This window comes from Macaca nemestrina, chromosome 4, assembly GCF_043159975.1.
Source record: "Macaca nemestrina isolate mMacNem1 chromosome 4, mMacNem.hap1, whole genome shotgun sequence".
In the NCBI taxonomy this organism is placed as follows: domain Eukaryota; kingdom Metazoa; phylum Chordata; class Mammalia; order Primates; family Cercopithecidae; genus Macaca; species Macaca nemestrina.
In genome coordinates, this window is record NC_092128.1 from 92,544,362 (window position 1) to 92,565,970 (window position 21,609).

Below are 21,609 nucleotides of genomic sequence, written 5' to 3' on the forward strand. Positions count from 1 at the left end.
CCCTGCTTGCCCCTTCCTCCTTGCTTGCCCCTCCCCAACCCCTTAGTTTCCAATGCAATCAAGGCAAGGATAATTTCCTCTTAGCCTAGAAGTGACATCCTTTGCACAACTGAGGAGTTGATGGAGTTCCAGTGAACTGAGTACTTTTCATTAACCCATCCCAGAAAGAGAGGTCATCTCTTTGTAGCACTGGTCTGTAGAAAAAAAAATGAAGTGCCTGAACAAGATACTGAATTTTAGCATTGCTTATATGGGAGTGGGGGTGTGGATTGCTCCATGGGCAAATACATTTCTGGTGTCCTGCCATTCTTCCTGGTGTGTCAATTCTCTCTTACCTAAGTATGGGGCAAAGTCTCTCTCAGTTGAAGCCCAGTAGATGCAATTGATAAAACCGATGTTGAATCCTACAGTTGACAGAATTCTGAGATATAAAATACTGGGTTTATCAAGTCAAATCGCATCTAATGATGAGTTGTGTTTGGCTTCTGAGAATCCACAGAAAATTATCATGTGTTTACCTAGAGTTACTTTCTCATGGCTTTGTTCTCTTCTTTTCTTGTCTGTCTGCTCTCTCTGCCACGTGGCCAATTTGTTGCATTCAACTCTGATTTGAAAGGTTTCCATTCCACTAACTGAAGGCCTGGACTTGATTTCCATGTTGACGGATGATGCTACAGTTGCCACCTGGAATAACGAAGGGCTGCCCAGTGACAGAATGTCCACCGAAAATGCTGCTATCCTAACACACTGTGAGCGCTGGCCTCTGCTGATAGATCCCCAGCAACAGGGAATTAAGTGGATCAAGAATAAGTATGGAACGGACCTGAAAGTCACACATTTGGGCCAGAAAGGGTATGTGAAGTTTGAAGAGATTGGCTTTCTGTTTACCTGCTGTGAAGTGAGTCTGATTTGTATAAAGTCGTGATGTTTCTTAGACCTCTCCATCACGCTGATGTATTACAACTTGGTGCTATTTGTTTATCTGCCTGCTCGTGTTTCATATAAAGTATCTCTGTTGAAAAGGCATTCTTGTTGGATGGCATCCAATTATCTGAAGAAGAGATAAAATTGAAGGTTAGAACAAACATTGTGTCTGTGGGGAAAAATATGTGAATTTTCTAAAGCCAACATGGATGTATATTACATTCCTTCTCTGGAGTGTTTGGATAGTAACACAAGAATTGTCAATGGTGCCTCCAGGCTTAATTATGTTTACGGTCATATTTCTAAATCTATACTCTGCCTATAGAAGGATCTTAACATGGCTACAAGTCCCAACATTGGATGCCTGAAGTTAATTTATTATCTTAGTCAAGATTTACATGTCACTTTGAGAACTGAATCTACTCCAAGAATTTCTGTTACTAAGTCATCATGATAATACTGTCTGATAGATAGAAAGCTGTCTTGTATGCAGTTGCTATTCAGTTAATGTTGAATAACTTTAGAACTATGGATATTTCACTTGACCCTTCCATCCTCTTTTTATACGTAGAGTGAAATAATAAATTTCTGTAGTTATACAAGGAAATGTAGTTCTTAGGCCGGGTGCAGTAGCTCATGCCGATAATCCCAGCACTTTAGGAGGCTGAGACAGGAGGATTGCTTAAAGCCAGGAGTTTGAGACCAGCCTGAGCAACATAGTGAGACCCCCATCTCTACCAAAACAACAACAAAAAAAGTAGGCAGGTATGGTGGTGCCTACCTGTAGTCACAGCTACTTGAGAGGCTGAGGCAGGAGGATCACTTGAGCCCAGGAAATGGAGGCTACATTGAACCATAAACATACCACTGCACTCCAGGCTGAACAACAGAGTGAGACCGCCATCTCTGTTTTTTTGTTTTTCGTTTTTTTTTAATGTAGTTTTTGCTTATCTGAATACTTGCAGAAAATTATTTTTGGTAGGGAGATATTTGTTGGAGAGTAAGATCAAAGTAAAATGATATCTCACCATTGTAAGTGACTAAACTTAAAGATTTAAAAAATAAAAGTTTGATCAAGTTATAAAGCATTTAACACATGAAATTTTACTTTAGAAAGACCCATCAAATAAATTTACATGTACGATATTTTGGTAACTTACACTTATTTCAACTATGGTTGCTATTATAAGCAACTAATCTATATATAGATTTATTAGTTCAAACTATTAAATTTCACTTGGAAAATACAACTAAAATGTATCTTAAAATTTCATATTTAATTTCTGTGTAATCTAGTTAAAGGAAACTACTACTTTATAAAATAGTTTTCTCTAAGTTTGTCCCATTTAGAATATCTACATTAAATATAATTTGATCATATAAAAAATTTTGAACATTTTGTGCCAATTTACATTTTATTATCTCAAATCCCACTGATTTTTAAGGTTTGTGAATGCCATTGAAACTGCTTTGGCCTTTGGTGATGTCATCTTAATTGAAAATCTCGAGGAAACAATAGATCCAGTCCTGGATCCACTACTTGGCAGGAATACAATTAAAAAAGGAAAGTAAGTATTCTTGAATTTTTAACATATATATCGTGCTAAATGATTTTCAGCAGCAGCATCTATTTCTTAGCTTCATAATCAAGCAGTCTATTGAAATCTTAGTGATATTTCTGAGTTTCCATTTCATGCACCTGCACTCCAAGACCAAAGCAACTGCAACATAATTCAGACTTTCAGACTATTTATTTGGTGGATTTAGATTTGTTTTATCCAATTCCTGATCTATAGGCCAAAAAAATGCATTGTTATAAATCTGAGAATAGTTGCCTCTTTTAAAATTTATACCAACGTTTCTCTAACTTCAGTAATTTGCAGAACACCTTGAATATGGCTGCCAATCTACATATCACTTGTGCCCTGTTTACTTAATATTTTTCTTTAACTAGGTTTTAAATCCATTCACTGTTTTTTAAAATCAGCATGGGTTTAATGTGCTAGCTCTGTTTTTCCTAATTTAAAATGTAACCATTCAGAAAAGGAGAGTTCATTAGTGGATCCCTGAAATCATCCCTTATGCCAGCAATATTGGATTATCAACAACAGAGAAACACTTTCCCCTATCCCTCCAGGAGCTATATGTGACTTTCTAAGAGGTGGCCATTCCCCCAAGAAATTGTACTTTCCAGAACATTCTCTCAGGGGCCTTGAAGCCATTTCTGAGGAGTCATCATGTCACTTTCCTATGAATGTGTGAAAGGTCAGGTGCAGCAATTGTGTCTTCAATCAAGTCTGGGTGGGCATAGGGGAAACTGGCACTCCAGAGACTCCTTATGCCTCTTCACACAAGCAACCAACATTCATTAGACTTAATTCACTGAATTTCCTTCCCTCTCTTCTTTTTTTCTTCAAAGAGATATAATTTCAGAACTTCCCCCACCCTGTTCTTCCTTACCACCCACGCTCTGCCTCTAGGCCCCCTTTTTCATCACTAGCTTATTCTTGTCAATTTTAAGTGGAAATAGGCCTACATCAGGATGACTAACTTCTTGGTCTCTGATTAGTATGGTATTTATCATACAACTCACTAAGTAAATCCATTTAGAGTGACTGACAACTTATAATTGTTTAATAAACCAAAATTTACCCAGGCACACATTTAGAACAATCTAACAAGCCACTTGACAAACTGCAACTCTTAACATAAATATAATTGTAGCTGTGTCTGATGTGTTAAAAATATAGTGTAAAATGTTGAATGTCACTGAAGTGAAATCCTTGTTATTAAGCTTCTGACTCTATTATGAAGACCTAAAATTTTTATCAGTGAAATGCATGTTCTCTGATATTCAACTTCAACTTCAATAGCACAATTTAGGTGTAAGCAATTTGATGACTCTTATTACATATATAGTTGGACAATCTGAAATTTCCAAAGACTGATAAATTTGAGTCATGATTCTCAGTGTGGATGTAGTTAACTATTAGTGAGGATTCTAGAGATCTTCAATTTTAGAAACAAATTTTACATAGAGCTTCAAGTCTTTATCACAAATATCAGGCCAGAACAATTTAATTCAAATTAATAATATTTACTGAATATGTACTCTCTGTTAAGCCTTGTAAAATTGATCATATTGTAGCAGGACGAGCCACAGACAAAACTCCTCAGACACCGAGTTAAAGAAGGAAGGGGTTTATTCTGCCGGGGGCATCGGCAAGACTCCTGTCTCAAGAGCCGAGCTCCCCGAGTGAGCAATTCCTGTCCCTTTTAAGGGCTCACAACTCTAAGGGGGTACGCATGAGAGGGTCGTGATTGATTGAGCAAGCAGAGGGTATGTGACTGGGGGCCGCATGCACTGATAATTAGATTGGAGCGAAACAGGATAGGGATTTTCACAGTGCTTTTCTGTACAATGTCTGTAATCTATAGATAACATAACCAATTAGGTCAGGGGTCGATCTTTAACTACCCGGCCCAGGGTGTGGCGCCAGGCTGCCTGCTTGTGGATTTCATTTCTGCCTTTTAGTTTTTACTTTTTCTTTCTCTGGAGGCAGAAATTGGGCACAAGACAATATGAGGGGTAGTCTCCTCCCTTATTCCCCCTCTTTGAGACTCTCAATCAATAGTGGGAGTTCTCACTTTTATCTTTACTACTTATGTCTTCTTGCAAGACAGATCAATAGTGATTCATATAGTACACTTGTGCTGAAGCATTTTGGTGAACTAAGGTAGCGATGAAGCTTCTTATCATTTGAAGAAGTACAGGTAGCAAACAAGGGAGCAGTAAGCAGGTTCCTATTACTATTATAACTTTTATTGTAAGAGTTTTAAATCCTCCTAGCGCTGGGAACCATTTTTTAAACATGACCCTAGGATCAAATCCATGCCACACTTGCAAGGGCACATGTGCCAGTTTTGTCATATCTTTATGTCTTCAACTACTTACCCTTGATTATCTATGTGTAGGCAGCAATTAGTAAGGTTAAATTTCCTATAGACCTCTCCTTCAGCTGCTAGCAAGTAGTCAAGAGCTGATCTATTTTGATAGCATTTCTCATCTGAGTTTCTTGCCGGGCCAGAATAGTCAAGGCTCTGCCGGTTTTATTAGTGATTATTTTTAAGACAGCTTGTAACCATATGATTCAGTTGATCATGTAAATGGGGGTCTGGTATCCCCATGAGCCATCTTGTGCCCAAGTAGCAGGCCTATAATATTGTATGATTCTCTCAGGGCCATTTATTATTTTTTTTCAATTTCCTATAGCTATGCTTCTCTTTTCACGGGAAGCATAGACAGGGAAGCCCAGGAGTTTGCCTGCTTTTATGGGCAGTGGGAAGAAAGATGGTTTAATAGTGCCAGTAACACAACTACCTGCCTACTGGTCAGGTAATGTGGCGTAAGCTCTACGCCCATATAACCAGTATAATCCAGTGGGGGCTGTCCAGTCCCGGTGGGACTCTGGATGGGTCCACACAGTTTGCAACTTTGGGAATTTACAAAATGGATTTCTCTCTTTGTGATTTGAACCCCACCAAGTGACTGTTTTTGTGGTACATTATACAGTTTCTGTCTCAGACAACTAAGTCGTCTTACGGGGTGAGTGAATTCTTTTCCTTCTGTAGCTATGCAATATTGTCTAATAATTGAGGCTTTTAGGACCCAGAAATCATTCTTTTGAGTCAGGAATTCATCAGACACTGGATCTGTAGGTACTAATTCTCAGGCTTCTTATGGCCATTGATCTCCTATTACAGTTCCTCCACATACACAACATGAAGTGCCGTTGAGAGACTGGGCTACATGCTCAGCTAATTGCAAAAACAAATTTCTTGTTTTTCCTGGAATTTCTGTTACTGGCACATTTAGTTCATCATAGAAAGTTTGAAACACTGGCTCAGGAGAGCGTTTGTAAACTTCACCTTGAACCAATATATTTGCTGGAGTATCCAGTCCAGCCCCATCAATTCCTAAGGTCACACACTCCTCTTTTTTCCAGCGAGGATCAAGGGGATTGGTTATTACTAGCTCTAAGGGGTTACATTGTCCTTTAGTACAGGAAGGGCCATTTTTTCCTTTTTGAAGGTAGACTTGATCTTTTTCTTTTTTTTTTTGGTCCAATTGACCTAAATGACACAAGATCAGTATTTACATTTATTTCCACACAGTCCTAATTTATGACAGATATACTTATTTTCTGCCATATAGCCTCTTTTCTAATTAAGAGAACAACATCTTATTCCTAACTTATTACTATTAATGACAGCACAGGCATCAAATTTTAAGGTGACTTGTTTGGGCACCCCTTTTTCTTCTGTTTTGGCTAACACTTTATTCGTATCGTTTATGAGCCCCCACCAGTCCTCAGTCCTTAATCTTATTTTAAAAACTGTGGTCATGGGAGGCTCAGATGGGTCATAACACACATCAGGTTGGTCATTTCCTGGGCTACATACCTCGTATAGAATAACATTATACAAACAAAGTCTTTTTAGAGTTCCAGTACACTTATAATAACCATAAAATAATAGGACCGTAAGGCCTTTTTCCTACCTCAGTGACTTGATGTATACACTGGGAACAGTCCTCAATCTGAGGAAGGTCTGTTGAAGTCCTTACTGTAAAAGTCTAAATTTTAAGGAAAATGAGTCCCATGATGAGTTTCCTCATGCTTCGGCCGTGCGTGGACCAGTCAGCTTCCGGGTGTGACCGGAGCAGGGCTTGTCATCTTCTTCAGAGTCAGTTTGCAGGGGTTGGCGAAGCTGTTCCTGTCCACATGCCACTCGCAGTCTATTGATGTTTAAGGATGGTCTCGGAGGTTGGGCCTGCTAAAATAAACTGAGTCCAAGACCTCTACACAGTTATGTTCAACTGAGCTCTCTGATACCGGGAGCAAGGTGGTGGGGTTCGGGGTGTCGCAAACTTCAATGGTTATATGGGGATTTTCATGGAGCAAGCTTTGGTAGTTGGTTACTCTAGCATTTGTTAACCAATGATGTCTTTTGGTAGTTATTAAAGTTACCACAGCATGGGGGGCCTTTATATTCAGGTTTTGCCTAAGGGTTAGTTTATCTGCTTTTTGTGCTAACAGGGCCATTGTTGCTAGGGCCCTTAGACCTGGGAGCCAGCCTTTGGAAACCCTGTCTTTGTTTTGAGAGATAGGCCACTGGCCTTGGCTAGGGCCCCACAGTCTGGGTTAAAACTCCAACTGCCATTTTTTGTCTTTCTGACACATAGAGTGTAAAGAGTTTTGTCAGGTCAGGTAGCCTCAGGACTGGGGCCAACACGAGTTTTTCTTTTAACTCATGAAAAGCTCATTGCTGTTGGTTGTAATAGATATAGTTTATCTAATCTACATTTTTATTAACTGTCACCTACTAAAATATTGACTCAAATCCTGCAGCTATTTGATTTCAAGCTTTAAATTGATCTGGTACTCCTTGTGGGACTCCAGTTGCACCTAAATAGCCAGCCATGAGAGTTGAAAGACCCATGAGGGGCTTCTCTCGCTTTACAATGTCTTATTTTTTTTCCTTCTGGTTGATGAAATGCCAGGATGAAAGGGATAGCCAATTAGACTAAAGTACAAGTGCCACTCCAGTTATTCAGCAGAGTGCCCTGTAAAGGTCCACCACAATACCACCACACGTCTGCTCAGGGATGAACAAGGGCTGACTGATTGATAAGCTCTTGAAAATACTTAAACTCACTGCATCCTTTCAGGTCTCCAAAGAAGGCTAAGTTTCCTCCCTGTTGTGAGAGACACGAAGTGAACTTAGTGTTGGGAGATAGAGGCTGGATGCCTCTCGGGGGCTGACCCGCAGGGTGCTGGACTTTGGGATATAGCAGAGAGAGCTTGGCACAACTTATTACTCCAAGCTGTAGAATCCTGGAAAAGAGCTACCATGCAGCCTACACCTGATCCACTAGAGGACCACGTTAGTGGAAAGGGGACAATCTGGGCCTCTGGCCTGCCATGTGCACAAGCATAACAATTGCTTTTGTTTAATGTGCAAATGGAATATTTGATCCATTTTAACCAGGCATTTGCATCTTGGTATCTTGTCTTAATTGCCAAAGTTTGTTTCAAGTCTTTAACTTCTTTGATCCTCTAGTAAAATGAATGTATGGTTTTAGGAAATTACAAATACTGGTTGGGGCAGTCCATCCTTGCTCTTTAGTGGTCCACAGAACGTTAGACCAACTATGGCATGAAAGCTCTACATCAGGGGGCAAGACTCCTGGTTGGCACTGGGGTCTTGATCGAAATCTCACTGGATTAAATAGTCCTAGTGTACTAATGTCCAGTGTGAGGAGAATCAGGAGGGACAGAGGTACTTTTCTGAAGTAGAAAGCTGTCTTTGACTTGGCAATCTCCACAAGGTATAACAAGGCAAGCATTAAATGCAATAGTTTGAGGCGAAATTGACTTGGTTATGTTAATAACTAGATGGTCAGCAATAGAACGAGGAAAGAAGAAACAGTAATAGAATAGATGAAAAGAGTTAAATTTTTCTTAGCTTTAGTTTGGTAGGGTTTTCCCCTGGGACTGTGGCCCAGAACTCTGGAGGGGGTGGCGCTTTCTTGATTCAGGTGTTATAAGCCCATCTTTTTTTTTTTTTTTTTTTTTTTTTTTTTTTTTTTTTTTTTTTTTTTTGCTGTATGAACAGCAGTCTTGGTGGTTAGCAGCACAAGGTAGGGTCCTTCCCAGGCTGGCTCGAGTTTTTTTTCTTTTCACCCTTTGATGAGAACGTGATCTTCAGGCTGGTGCTGGTTTACCGGAAATTTTAGGGGTGGTACATGTGCTAAATGACTTTTAGTTTTTGAGAGAAAGGAAAGTGGAAGATAAACCAAGTATATAATTTTTAAGAAATTGACCTTTTGTTTTAAATGTGGGGACCTTGGCAGTGGACTTTATAGTCCTTAGTGCATTTTTACTGAGAAATTTCCTTTAGCACCTATTTTTATTAGTTTTTAAACCAAAGAAAGCCAAATACCATTTTACGTTTAACAGTGCTTCTCGTATGATTTTTATACCAGATAAGCTAAATTCTATCTTTATATTAGTGTGTTATTAATGTTAAACCTAATTTTAATAAAACCTTATAGGCATATTTATCTAATTTTTAATGTTTGACCGTAAGGTAAGACTTTATAGACTCTTTTTAACCTTTTATAATTTTTGCTAAAGAACAGGTTGGTGCTTTAAGAAAAACCTGTTATGCTTTTACTTTAATGTCCAGTTTACAGAAAAACTGGATGATACTTCTTTAACTTTAGCTAATATGTTTACACACAGAATTTTCTTTACAATTAGCATTTTAAAACTTGCTTAAACCTTCAAAACAATAATTTTTTTAACTTTTTAATGTAGGTAAAAATGTACATTCTTACGCCTCCTTATAATCCTTTTACCAAAGGTATATATACCTTTTACCAAAGGTATATTTTACTTTTCTTATACACCTTGCATGTAAACTATTTTTTTGGGTTTTTTTTTTTTTTTCAGTATTTTTACGTGCAGGAGGCCTACTTTTGAATTATACAACATTTCTTGCATAAAATCTTTTTTATAACATCTTTCTCTTGCATGACTTTTGCAATTCTTTGACATGCCTCAACTTTCTGACTTATTACAAATTTTTTTTTTCTTTAAACAAGCAGTTAATTTATTTCGGGACAAGAATTTACCATATAATACTCTGTTTATATAAATTCCGCCCCCCGCCCCACCTTTTTTTTTTTCCTTTTTTTTTTCTTTAGGATACTTCTGAACTGGTGAGGTGTGCTCACAATGAGGTTTCCTCTAAACGTTATTTTTTTTTACTTTTTTTTTTTTTTTAGTTGTTAGCAAAGCAGTTGCCGCTACAGATTGAATGCATTTGGGCCATCCGATTAGTTACTGGGTTAAGGATTTTTGATAGGTTAAGGATCAGTGCTTTTGGGATATGCCCTTGTTTACACTGACAATAAAGTGGTATTGGAGTATTATAGGGTTGGAGAATACCTTCAATTATCAATTGTAGGTTTTAAATTTACCTTGGCTTTTAAAGGAATAGGGTACACTTTTTTTTTTTCTTAACTACTCGTATATCTCTCTCTTTCTCGTTTTGACTTTGTCTCTCTTTGACTTTCCTTTTGCCTCTGTCTCTTCCTCTTTCTATCTCTGCCTGTTTCTTTCTTTCTCTCTCTCTCTCTGACTCCCTCTTTGTCTTTTCCTCTCTGTCTCTTCCTCTTTCTCTTTCTCTTTGCCTCTTTTCCTGTCTCTCTTTGCCGCTTTTCCTCTCTCTCTTTGCCTCTTTTCCTCTCTGTCTCTTTCCTTTCTCTCTCTCTGCTGGTCTTTCCTTGCCTCTGCCAGCTGCTTATGCTGCTCTTCTCTCATTCACTGTGTGTTGGGGGTGGGGGATCTAAAACCCACTGTAACCAAGTGTCTATGTGCAGGAACTGGTCTGGGTTCCCTGGCTTACAGGTTACCTTGTGCCATACCTTTGAAACAAGGGACCTGTCCAGGCTTCCTTCTAATGGCCAACCTACCTCTAATGCTGGCTAGTCTATCTTACACAAAGTTTTAAGTTTTCCTGGTGTCATAGTACTCCATCAGTAAAAAGTACTGATTTACTCAATCAGTAAAAAGACAAGTGGCACTTGCTGAGACCATTGTCCCTTAAATTCTTTTTTGAAATTTTTCAACATAGTTCCTAGTAGGGTGGGCTTATTTGTGTCTGACCTATGCTTCTATGAGACAAAACACCACGCTCACACCACACGCACACCACAAAACAAAGAACAGGTAAAAAGGGCACACACACACACTTTTGCAGTTTGCACCAAAACAAAATCAAAAACAAAATCAGAGTATCCAGAAATCCAAGCCAGGTCAAAACCAAAACCAAAGTATCAAGCAATCCAAGTCAAGTCAAAAACAAAAACCAAAGTGCTGGTACAGGCACACCATGGGTGATCAGGCCATGCTTCTGCTCAAATGGAGTAAGCAAGTTCCCAAGACCAATCCTGCCAAGCAATTCAAACCAAGTCAAAACCAAAACCAAAGTGCCAATAAAGGCACGCCGTGGGTGATCAGGCCTCGCTTCCACTCAAATGGAGTGGGCAAGTTTCCAAGACCGGTCCTGTCAAGCAATTCAAACCAAGTCAAAACTAAAACCAAAACCAAAGTGCCAATAAAGGCACACCATGGGTGCTCAGGCCACACTTCCACACAAACGGAGTGGGCAAGTTTCAAAGACTAGTCTTACCAAGTTTTAGATGTCCAGACTCCAAGTGCCCGTTCCTTCCCAGTGTTCAGCCACTGCGTTGATCCTCCACGGGGGCCTGCCACACACTGCTTTGGCGAGGCATCCCACTGAGGCAAATGCTTACCCAGAAGTGCTCTCAGGATCGGGGTCGCTCGGGCTGGTCAGAGTTCCCTGCAGGGGTGTTCCACAGGGCAGGCTTTAGCCGCCTAAGGAGCTGCCTCGACCGTCTGCCAGTCACCTCGCTTCCAAGTCAGGGAACCAAGAAATGTAGCTGGACGAGCTGCAGACAAAACTCCTCAGACACCGAGTTGAAGAAGGAAGGGGTGAAACCCCATCTCTACTAAAAAAACAAAAAACTAGCCGGGCGAGGTGGCGGGCGCCTGTAGTCCCAACTACTCTGGAGGCTGAGGCAGGAGAATGGCGTGAACCCGGGAGGCGGAGCTTGCAGTGAGCCGAGATTGGGCCACTGCACTCCAGCTGGGCGACAGAGCGAGACTGTCTCAAAAAAAAAAAAAAAAGGAAGGGGTTTATTTGGCCGGGGGCATCGACAAGACTCCTGTCTCAAGAGCTGAGCTTCCCAAGTGAGCAATTCCTGTCCCTTTTAAGGACTCACAATTCTAAGGGGGGTGCGTGTGAGAGGGTTGTGATCAATTGAGCAAGCAGAGTGTATGTGACTGGGGGCTGCATGCACCGGTAATTAGCTCAGAACAAAACAGGATAGGGATTTTCACAGTGCTTTTCTTTTTTCTTTTTTTTTTTTTTTTTTTTTTTTTGAGACAGAGTCTCGCTCTGTCGCCCAGGCTGGAGTGCAGTGGCCGGATCTCAGCTCACTGCAAGCTCTGCCTCCCGGGTTCAGGCCATTCTCCTGCCTCAGCCTCCCGAGTAGCTGGGACTACAGGCGCCCACCACCTCGCCCGGCTAGTTTTTTGTATTTTTTAGTAGAGACGGGGTTTCACCGTGTTAGCCAGGATGGTCTCGATCTCCTGACCTCGTGATCCGCCCGTCTCGGCCTCCCAAAGTGCTGGGATTACAGGCTTGAGCTTCACAGTGCTTTTCTATGCAAAGTCTGTAATGTATAGATAACATAACCAATTAGGTCAGGGGTGGATCTTTACCAGGCCCAGGGTGTAGCACCGGGCTGTCTGCTTGTGGTTTTCATTTCTGCCTTTTAGTTCTTACTTTTTCTTTCTTTGGAAGCAGAAATTGGGCATAAGGCAATATGAGGGGTAGTCTCTTCCCTTAATATCATTCTAGCATTTCTTTTAAGGCCAAGAAGATTAAAGATAATCTGTAAGAATGTAACAAGTGGTATTGATTGCATGCAGTTGTTACCTGAATCCTGGCTCTTAAACCCTTATGTGTGGGAAAAACCACTTGTTTGTGGGTAAATCTCAACTCTTTATCCTCAGCTTTTCCTCCTTCCCTCTTCCATGCAGATGTTTTTAGAGTATTTTCACCCAGAGACTATGAGTGCCAGTGGAGTCCTTATATATCCTGTCAGTCATTGAGTAAACCTTCTCTGAGCACTGCTGTATGCCAGGTACTATGCTGGGGGCTGCAGATTTAGTGTGGTAAGATACAGACCCTGCACTTAAGGAAGCTACATTTCCATAAGGAAAGATAGACCTAAAAACAATCAGTGAATGTAAAGCAGAACCGTTGGTGTGGTGATTGATGTATACATGGCAAGGAGTTGTCAGTTCCATAGTGGAGACTTGGAAAGACTTCTTGGAAAAAATTACCTTTGATTACATTTTTATTCAATGCAAGGCTCAAAAGTTAAGTAGGTATTTGTGAGGTAGACAAGTGGGAAAAGAGAATCCTGGACAGAGAGCCCTAATTTCAAATAGTAAAACACACAAAACAATCCAACAGCTTTGGGGAACTGCAAACAGAATCCAAATGGGTGGAGAGTCTGTATTGGGGAGGAAGAGAGAAGGATGTGGACTGGGACAGATGAGACTGGAGAGGAGAGCAGGACCCAGAGCGCAGACTTCCTTGGTTGATCCCTACATTGGCCTTTTGCTATGTGTTGATAATTTCCAACCCCTCCTAAGTACGCTCAAGGGGCCTATTTCTATCAGTTACACTAGTTGGTAATACCAATTGTTTTTAACTAAAGGACCATGCCTTCCTGGAATCTCCATATTTTCACTCAAGTATCATGATCATAAGTTAGCGGGGAAGCTAGTAAGAACTTTTGAGCACACTGGGAGCGATGTGATCAATGTTTCTGAAAGTATTGACTGAAAGGGTGTGGACCTAGAGCCAGAGTCTAGTTAGTAAATAATTGCAGTAATCCATTTGAGACATGGTATGAGCCTAAACTTAGGCAGTCACAGTGGAAAGAGAGGAGAGGACAAATCAGTGTGGTATCAAGGAGTTAGTACCACTAGTTTATGGTAATTAATTGGATATTATTGGTGGTAAAAAAGGAGGTTTGAGGATGTTTTCTTCTGCCTTCTGTCAGGTAAATGATACTGTGCTTTATGGTGAGGTATATATAGGAATAAGAGTAAGTGTAGGGAAAGAACTAATAATTTCTCTTACTAGATATGCAAAGGTTGAGGTACTTCTTTAACACTCATTTCTAAAACAGAAGTCTAAAAAGCAGTTGGATATGTGCGTATGGAGCTTAATGAAAGGATGTTGGTTGACCATGTAGATTGGGGAATATCTATCTGGAGGAGTTCTGCCATCATGGTGGATGTGATTATCTAGGGAGACTCTATATAGCCAGAAAAATACAGGGGGTACCCTGTCTACCCTTTGCCCTTTTCCCATGAGAAAAATGGGGACCCAGAGATATTAATGTCCTCTTACATACCTTATAACTATATGAAGTTTATGTGAAAACCTAGTTTCTTAAACAGATTTTTCTCTTTTTTGTGTTTTTTAATTGCTACCTCATAGTTGTACATATTTTGGGGGTACATGAGGTATTTTGATACATGTATACAATGTGTGATGATCAAGTCAGGGTGATTGGGATATCCATCGTGTCAAACACTTTCCTTTGTGTTGAGAACATTACAGTTCTTTTCTTCTAGCTATATCAAACTATACAATAAATTATTAACTGTAAGTTTCCTACTATTCTATTGAATACTAGAATTATTCTTTCTAACTGTATTTTTGTACCCAGTAACCAACTTTTCCTTATCTTCCCCTTCCCCCACCAACTTCCCTTCCCCCACCAACTTCCCTTCCTGGCCTCTGGTAACCACCATTCTGCTGTTTGCCTCCATGAGACCCGATTTTTTAGCTCCTGCCTATGAGTAAGAAAATGCCATATTTGTCTTTCTGTGCCTGGCTTATTTCATTTAACATAATACCCTCCAGTTCCATCCATGTTGCTGCAAATGACAGCTTCATTCCTTTTTCTGGATGAATAGTATTTCACTGTGTATATGTACCACAATTTCTTTACCCATTTGTGTTCATCTGTTTTGCATTGCTATAAAGGAATACCTGAGACTGGGTAATTTATTATTTTTTTTTAAAGAGGTTGATGTAGCTCATGGTTCTGTAGGCTATACAAGAAGCATAGTGCCTGCATCTGCTTCTGGTGAAGCCTCAGGAGGCTTACAGTCATGGTGGAAGGTAAATGGGGAGCAGACATGTCACACAGCAAGAAAGGGAGCAATAGAGAGTGGGAAGGAGGAGCCAGGCTCTTTTAAACAACGGTATCTCAAGGTAACTCATTCTCACAGGGGAGGACACCAAGCCGTTCATGAGAGGTCTGCCCCCATGACCCAAACATTTCCCACCAGGCCCACCTCCAGCATTCACTGGTAGTCACATTTCAACATGAGATTTGGAGAGGACAAATACCCAAACCATATCACAATTCACCCATTATTGGACACTCAGAAGGGTTTCTTATCTAGGTTATTGTGAATATTGCTGCAGTGAACATGGGATTGCAGATACGTTTGCGATATACTGATTTCATTTATTTTGGATGTATGCCCAGCAGCCATATTGCTGGATCATGTGGCGTGATCATGAGGAATTTCTCTACTGTTTTCCATAGTGGCTGTACTAATTTACATTCCCACCAACAGTGTACAGGTGTTCCCCTTTCTCACATTTGTTATTTTTTTGTCTTTTTGATAATAACCATTCTAACTGGGATGAGATGGTACCACCTTGTGGTTTTGATTTACATTTCTCTGATGATTAATAATGTTGGGCAATTTCATATACCTATTGGCCATTTGTATGTCTTCTTTTGAGAAAGATCTACTCGGGTCTTTTACCCATTTTTAAATCAGATTATTTGCTTTTATTTTTTATTATTTATTTATTTATTTATTTATTTATTTGCTATCGGGTTGTTTGAGTTCTTTATATATTCTAGTTATTCATCCTTGATCAGAAGGATAATTTACAAATATTTTCTCCCATTCTGTAGGTTGTCTCTTCACTGCATTGATTGTTTCCTTTGTTGTACAGAAGTTTTTTAGCTTGATGTAATCCCATTTATATATTGTTGCTTTTGTTGCTGTTCTTTTTGAGGTCTTATCCCTAAAACCTTTTATCTTTTAGCAAGCTTTTGCAAATAAACAGGCACTACTATCCTTTGGTAGGGTGTTGATGAGTGCCATGTTACCAGTCTAACTCTTCCCCCCTCAGTTTTTTCCTAAGCCTCATTTATTTCCCCATCATTGTTTTGGAAACTATGTTTTTCATACCTACAGTTGCCTATAATATAGCCCAGGCCTTTCATTTCTTCATGCCACAGATTATCCCCCCTCCTGTGATATGTTGTTTTACTTAACTGTTCTTTTCACAGCCTAAATTCACTACATTCAGGATTTAACTGCTATTTAGCCAATAGCAGTTAAGTGTTAACTGGACATTTTAATTTTCCATATTTAATGTCTCCTTTACATAGTATATTTTCCTTGTGTCATTTTGCAGTTTTTTTCTCCCCCTTACAATATGCTTAATTTTTTTCACTCATACATAACTGTAATTGATTATAAGTTCTTTATGGATAAGAATCATATACTATATGTCTTTAAAAAGATGGTTAACCAAAACAAAAATAGAGCAATACAAACATAAAATTTTTATTTCTCTTACTATGGTGGATTAGGTATTCAAATTCTAAAAACAAAACTAAATATGTTAGTTAAAATATTTAAAACACCTTTCAAAATGTATTATGAGTGGACAAAAAAAAAAAGTACAACCAAAAAGCAGGAACTCAGAGAGACAAGGAACACCAAAGATGGTTTCCTTCCTGAGGGTGCCTGCAAAAAAAACCTGATGACCTTGGGGTTCTCTTTTGATGATGTACAAAGCTTGGACAAGGCTAGAGCCTATTCAGGATATGCAGTCTGCTAAGAGATTCCTGTATAAAGCTAGAGGACACTCCTTCCGTTTAAGGGTAAATTTGTTAATAAACACACACAAATAATTACTAAATCAAGAAAACTTTCCTTTTCTAGCTTGGCACTGAGAAGAGGCAGAAAAAATGTCCTATCCTAGTTGCATCCTAGAAGAAGTATTTTGGGTTTTTAGTGTGCTTTAATTTTATTTAATACTGATACCTATAAAATACATAATATATAAAGTTATAAAGCATAATAAATTAGACATGTATCTGCCATTCAAATTATTGACAATATTCTTTAAGCTACCTTTGTGCTCCCCTCCTTGGCAATTCTGCCTCCACTTCCAAAGGTAACCAGTGTTCATATATTGGAATGATATGATCAGTTCCATAAAGCCTAACAGAGAGGACATAGTAAATATTATTTATTTAATATTTTAAATAACATACATTAAATATATTTTTAATTCAGTCAATAAATATGTATTTAGTCAAGTTTCTAGAATGTGGCTGGCGTATAAAGATCAAAGATCTTTCCCATTAAAAGATAAGTAAAAGATCTAAATAGACATTTCTCCAAAGAAATACAAATAGCTAATAAGCACATGAAAATATGCTCAACATCGTTAGTCATCAGGGACATGCAAATCAAAGACATAGGAAGGTGAAGATTCTGAATGTTGCTTATTACTTCATTGTTTTATTTAAAATAATGTTTTATCATATGTGTATATATTCTGAAACAACATATTCTTTTAAAGCTTTATAAAAACACCATTATGGTGTATATAGTTTAAAAGGACTTGATTTTTTCCCTCAATCATATGTTTCTAAGCTTTAATCTACATTGCTGCTTCTGGCTCTAGTTCTTGCAATTTCATTACTATAATATTCTTTTTGAAACAGAGTCTCACTCTGTTGTCCAGGATGGAGTGCAGTAGCGCGATCTTGGCTCACTGTAACCTCCACCTCCCAGGTTCAAGCGATTCTCCTGCCTCAACCTCCCAAGTAGCTGGAATTACAGGCGCCTGCCACCAGGCCTGGCTAATTTTTGTAGTTTTAGTAGAGACAGATTTTGCCATGTTGGCCAGGCTGGTCTCGAACTCCTGACCTTAAGTGATCTGCCTACTTCGTCCTCTAAAGTGCTGAGATTACAGGCATGAGCCACCACACTGGGTCTATTACTGTAATATTCAATGATATGACTATTCCTCAATTTATTTAACATTCTTATTGAAGATCATTTTGTTTATTTTTAGATTTTTTGCTATTAATGACACTGCTGTGAATATTACTGAATATTCCTGTATACATCTACAGGCACACACATTCATATATACATCTACAGGTACACACATTCATGCATACAACTACAGGTACACACAGCAAGATTCTTCAGTGTTTATATTCTGTAGTAAGATAGGTTGTAGAATGTATGCACAATCAACTTTAAAAGATAATGCCGAATTGTTTTCCAAAGTGTTTAGAAATGTACATGCTCACTAGTAGTGTGTAAGAATTGTGGAGTCTTTCAGAGAACTGAGCGGGACTTTTATGCTTCTGCTGTTTTTATAATCCAAACGATTTCCCATATTTAATACTATTAGCCATCTCTTCGACAAACTATTCCTGCCTCCTTTTTTCCCCCACTTTTAGTTTTGAATGAACAAATTGAGGGCACTCTAAACTTTCAAAATAGTTTTGTTACAAATGCTTAAAAAGTGCTTTAATGGAATAATAGACATTGGAGACTCTGAAAGGTGGACCGTGGGAGAGGAGTGAGGGATAAGAAGTAACCTTATGGGCTCAATGTATATTTTTTGGATGATGGTTACATTGAAAGCACAGACTTCACCACCACCCAATATATCCAGGTGACAAAGCTGCACTTGTAGCCCCTAAATCTATAAAAAGCATTTTCTTTAAAAGCATTTTGAATAAATTTTGATATTTTTGTTATTGCACTGTTTTTGCCTGATAAGAAGTATCTTTGAAACAAAATAAAGGCTTTCTTATTTCCTCATCTAACTCTTTAAAAGAAAGGAGAGAAACTAAAAAGTATTCATACATATGCAAAGTAGGAAGAGATATGGTAAAATAAAAATTAGATTGGTACAAATAGGAATTATTTTTCTTTTTTCAATGCAACAAAAGTTGGGAGAAAATAGAAAAGAAAATTAATGGGAAAATGTTGCTAAAATTAAAATTAATAATAGAGGTACTGATTTGCAGTGTTATAACAGGAACAGAAAGTTTTTGAAAATTAATCTACATGTTTGTAAATTTTATAATGGATCTTCCTGTTTACTTCCAACAATGAACATTTTACTTGATTTCTCTGTCCTCTTTTTTTTTTTCCTATGTGACTCTATCTCTATGTAACCTGTGGGTTTACAAACATTTTCCTTGGTATTGTAAAGACAAGAGATAGCATTGAAAAGAGAGAGCAAGGAAAACAGCCTGCAGGGACTGTTGATCTGCCACATTCACCCAGAACATCTTTATCATATCCTCAAACTCCACCATCCTCCTTTGAGAAACTCACATCCCTCAGAAAGTTTTTGGCTATCAATAGTGTTTTTGTTTATTCTAGTTCTATTTGCTTGGGGGAGTTGTGTTTTTTTTTTTAACCAGTATTAGTTTATTCTTCCTAATAATGAATGTCTGAGAAATGTTTGTGATAGATATAGCATAGTCCAAAAGTTGAAGTTCATTAATAATTGGAGTGTTGTGGAGTATGAAGTAATGAATACTAATTACTCCTTTCATGTCTGACAGCTCCCTGTGGACCAATATATCAGCCCAGACTTTAATTTGGTTCGAGTAATGGTTTCATCAATAGCACATTAAATCTGTGTTTGAGAAGATATACAGGTGAACCTGGCCCACACAGTAGATACCACTGTCATAAAATGGCCACAGGCCGACAACAGCTGGGTAATTACAAATAATTAAATCCACCAAGCTCCAGACAATCCTAATTTTAAATAAAATATATTTTATATCAATCGACAGAAAACATACCTGGAAAGATTTATCAACATGTAATTTTTCCAGAGCAAATTTACTGGCTTACATATTGGAGAAGTTGCTGATCTGTGAAGCATCTTCATAAAATTCTCTTTAATCTTTCAAATACCCCTAAATGTTAATGAATTTTTTAAACTATTAAGTATTATAATTTTTTAAAGACTGGAGTAACTTTACTATAATATGTATTTCAGGTTTTTTTGGAGTGTATACACATATTATTAAAAGATATTTTATACTTCATTCTGTATTTACTTTTCATACAGTTATTATTTTAATAAGTCTTAAAGTAGCATGCCCTAGAAAGGAACTTAAAATTGGCTAATAGAAATATTAGCTATATGATTTTTAAAATATTTTTACAGAAGTGGTAAGAGGGAGATGATATTTTACAGATATTTATTTTATAATGACTAGATTTCCTGAAAGTTATGCTAACATTAAGAAGAATTGCTTTCAGTCAACAAGTTTCCAGTTTATTAACTATTATTATGTTGCTGTTCTTGGAGTTGATGCCATGTGATTATAGTTGACTATAGATCTATTCAAATGAAAAGTTAGGTTAGATTTAAGACAGGACCATGTTAAACTGAACCCTATGCTGTAGTAGACTGTACTGTCTTGAGCTAGAAGCTTATGAATTTTTTTTAAATTTTATTTTATTATTATTTTTTTTTTTGAGACAGAGTCTTGCTCTGTTGCCTAGGCTGGAATGCAGTGGTACAATCCTGGCTCACTGCAACCTCTGCCTCCCAGGTTCAAACAATTCCCCTGCCTCAGCCTCCCAAGTAGCTGGAACTACAGGCCTGTACCACCATGCCTGGCTAATTTTTGTATTTTTAGTAGAGACGGGGTTTCACTATGTTGGTCAGGCTTGTCTAGAACTCCTGACCTCAGGTGATCTGCCTTCCTCAGTCTCCCAAAGTGCTGGGATTACAGGCATGAGCCACCACACCTGGCCTAGCTTATGGATTTTAAATAAACTAGATCTAGAGTTATGTAGTTCTCTCATTATTTCCTTTGCGGGTAAGAATAGATTTATTTTCAAGTTCATTCATGCTCTCCTATAATAGAATTCAGCATTCTAGTCTGTTCTAATTTCCAAATTCAAAATAAAATTTAATTGCCACAAATCTCCAACAGCTTTTCTATTCCTAAATTTAGTAAAGTTTTTTTTTTTTTTCCTTAATAGTGTAATCTTTAGCGTTTGCAGATAAAGCATTCTCACATTCAGTCATCTTGGTAATAGTTGTTTGACTTTATCTGAAAATAAATACCAAACAGGACTTCAGATAAAGAATCCTCAGATTCTTTTATTTTCTTTTTAAAAAGCAATCTTCCAATAAAATAACAAACAAATGCAATTTTCTTTGTTTTTGATGCTACATTATGATGTTTAAATATGGATATGTTGAAGTGTGTGTATATGTGTATCAAAAGAGAAATAATCTATGACTTTTTTTAGTTATCTGGGGTTTTTTTTTTCTTTTTTTTTTTTTTTTTTCCTGTGCAATATTACCTGGAATCCTGAAACACCAATGTTGTTATTGTTTTTTTAAATTCTGGTTGAAGTTTGCTTTTATCTTAGAAGGACGTGTTGGTTATATTAACTGTATGAAGCAGCAAGACAATTAACTCATTTCTATTCAGGGTTTTCTTTCCTTCTTTTCCTTGAACATCTTGCCAGCTGTGCAGCTTTCAACCAAAACCTTTCTTCGGTAAACGGGTTTGACCAACTTGCACAGCCCTTCCCGCTGAGGTTGCTAAGTAACAACTCCCCTCTTGTGGTTTGCTACATTTGCTACACCTGATCTTTTCCGCTGTACTCGTGACTGTAGCTGTTGGAACTCCCAAGTCTAATCTAGAAGCTTTTAATTTTAAACAGCAGGATGTGCAGTAAGGCTTTTAGATGTCCATTGAAAAGTTTATTTCTTCTCCTAAATGTGTTCCCTCCACCCCCACCAACTAGTAGGCTATATTATTTGCTTATCTTAAAAAGCAGCTACTATCTCTTTACCTTGACAAAATGGCTCTGTTGAAGCCTCCAAAAT

The 21,609-nt window shown here is 38.2% G+C and overlaps 1 protein-coding gene across 1 annotated transcript in view; it reads left to right on the top strand.

The window, feature by feature from the left end:
* Nucleotides 1–21,609, top strand: part of LOC105475674 (dynein axonemal heavy chain 11) — a 373,683-nt gene that overhangs the window by 281,142 nt on the left and 70,932 nt on the right. Inside the window, exons 64-65 of the mRNA XM_071094928.1 lie at nucleotides 617–852; nucleotides 2,370–2,492. Coding sequence (XP_070951029.1) covers nucleotides 617–852; nucleotides 2,370–2,492 — 359 coding nt within the window. The remainder of the gene's footprint in view (nucleotides 1–616; nucleotides 853–2,369; nucleotides 2,493–21,609) is intronic.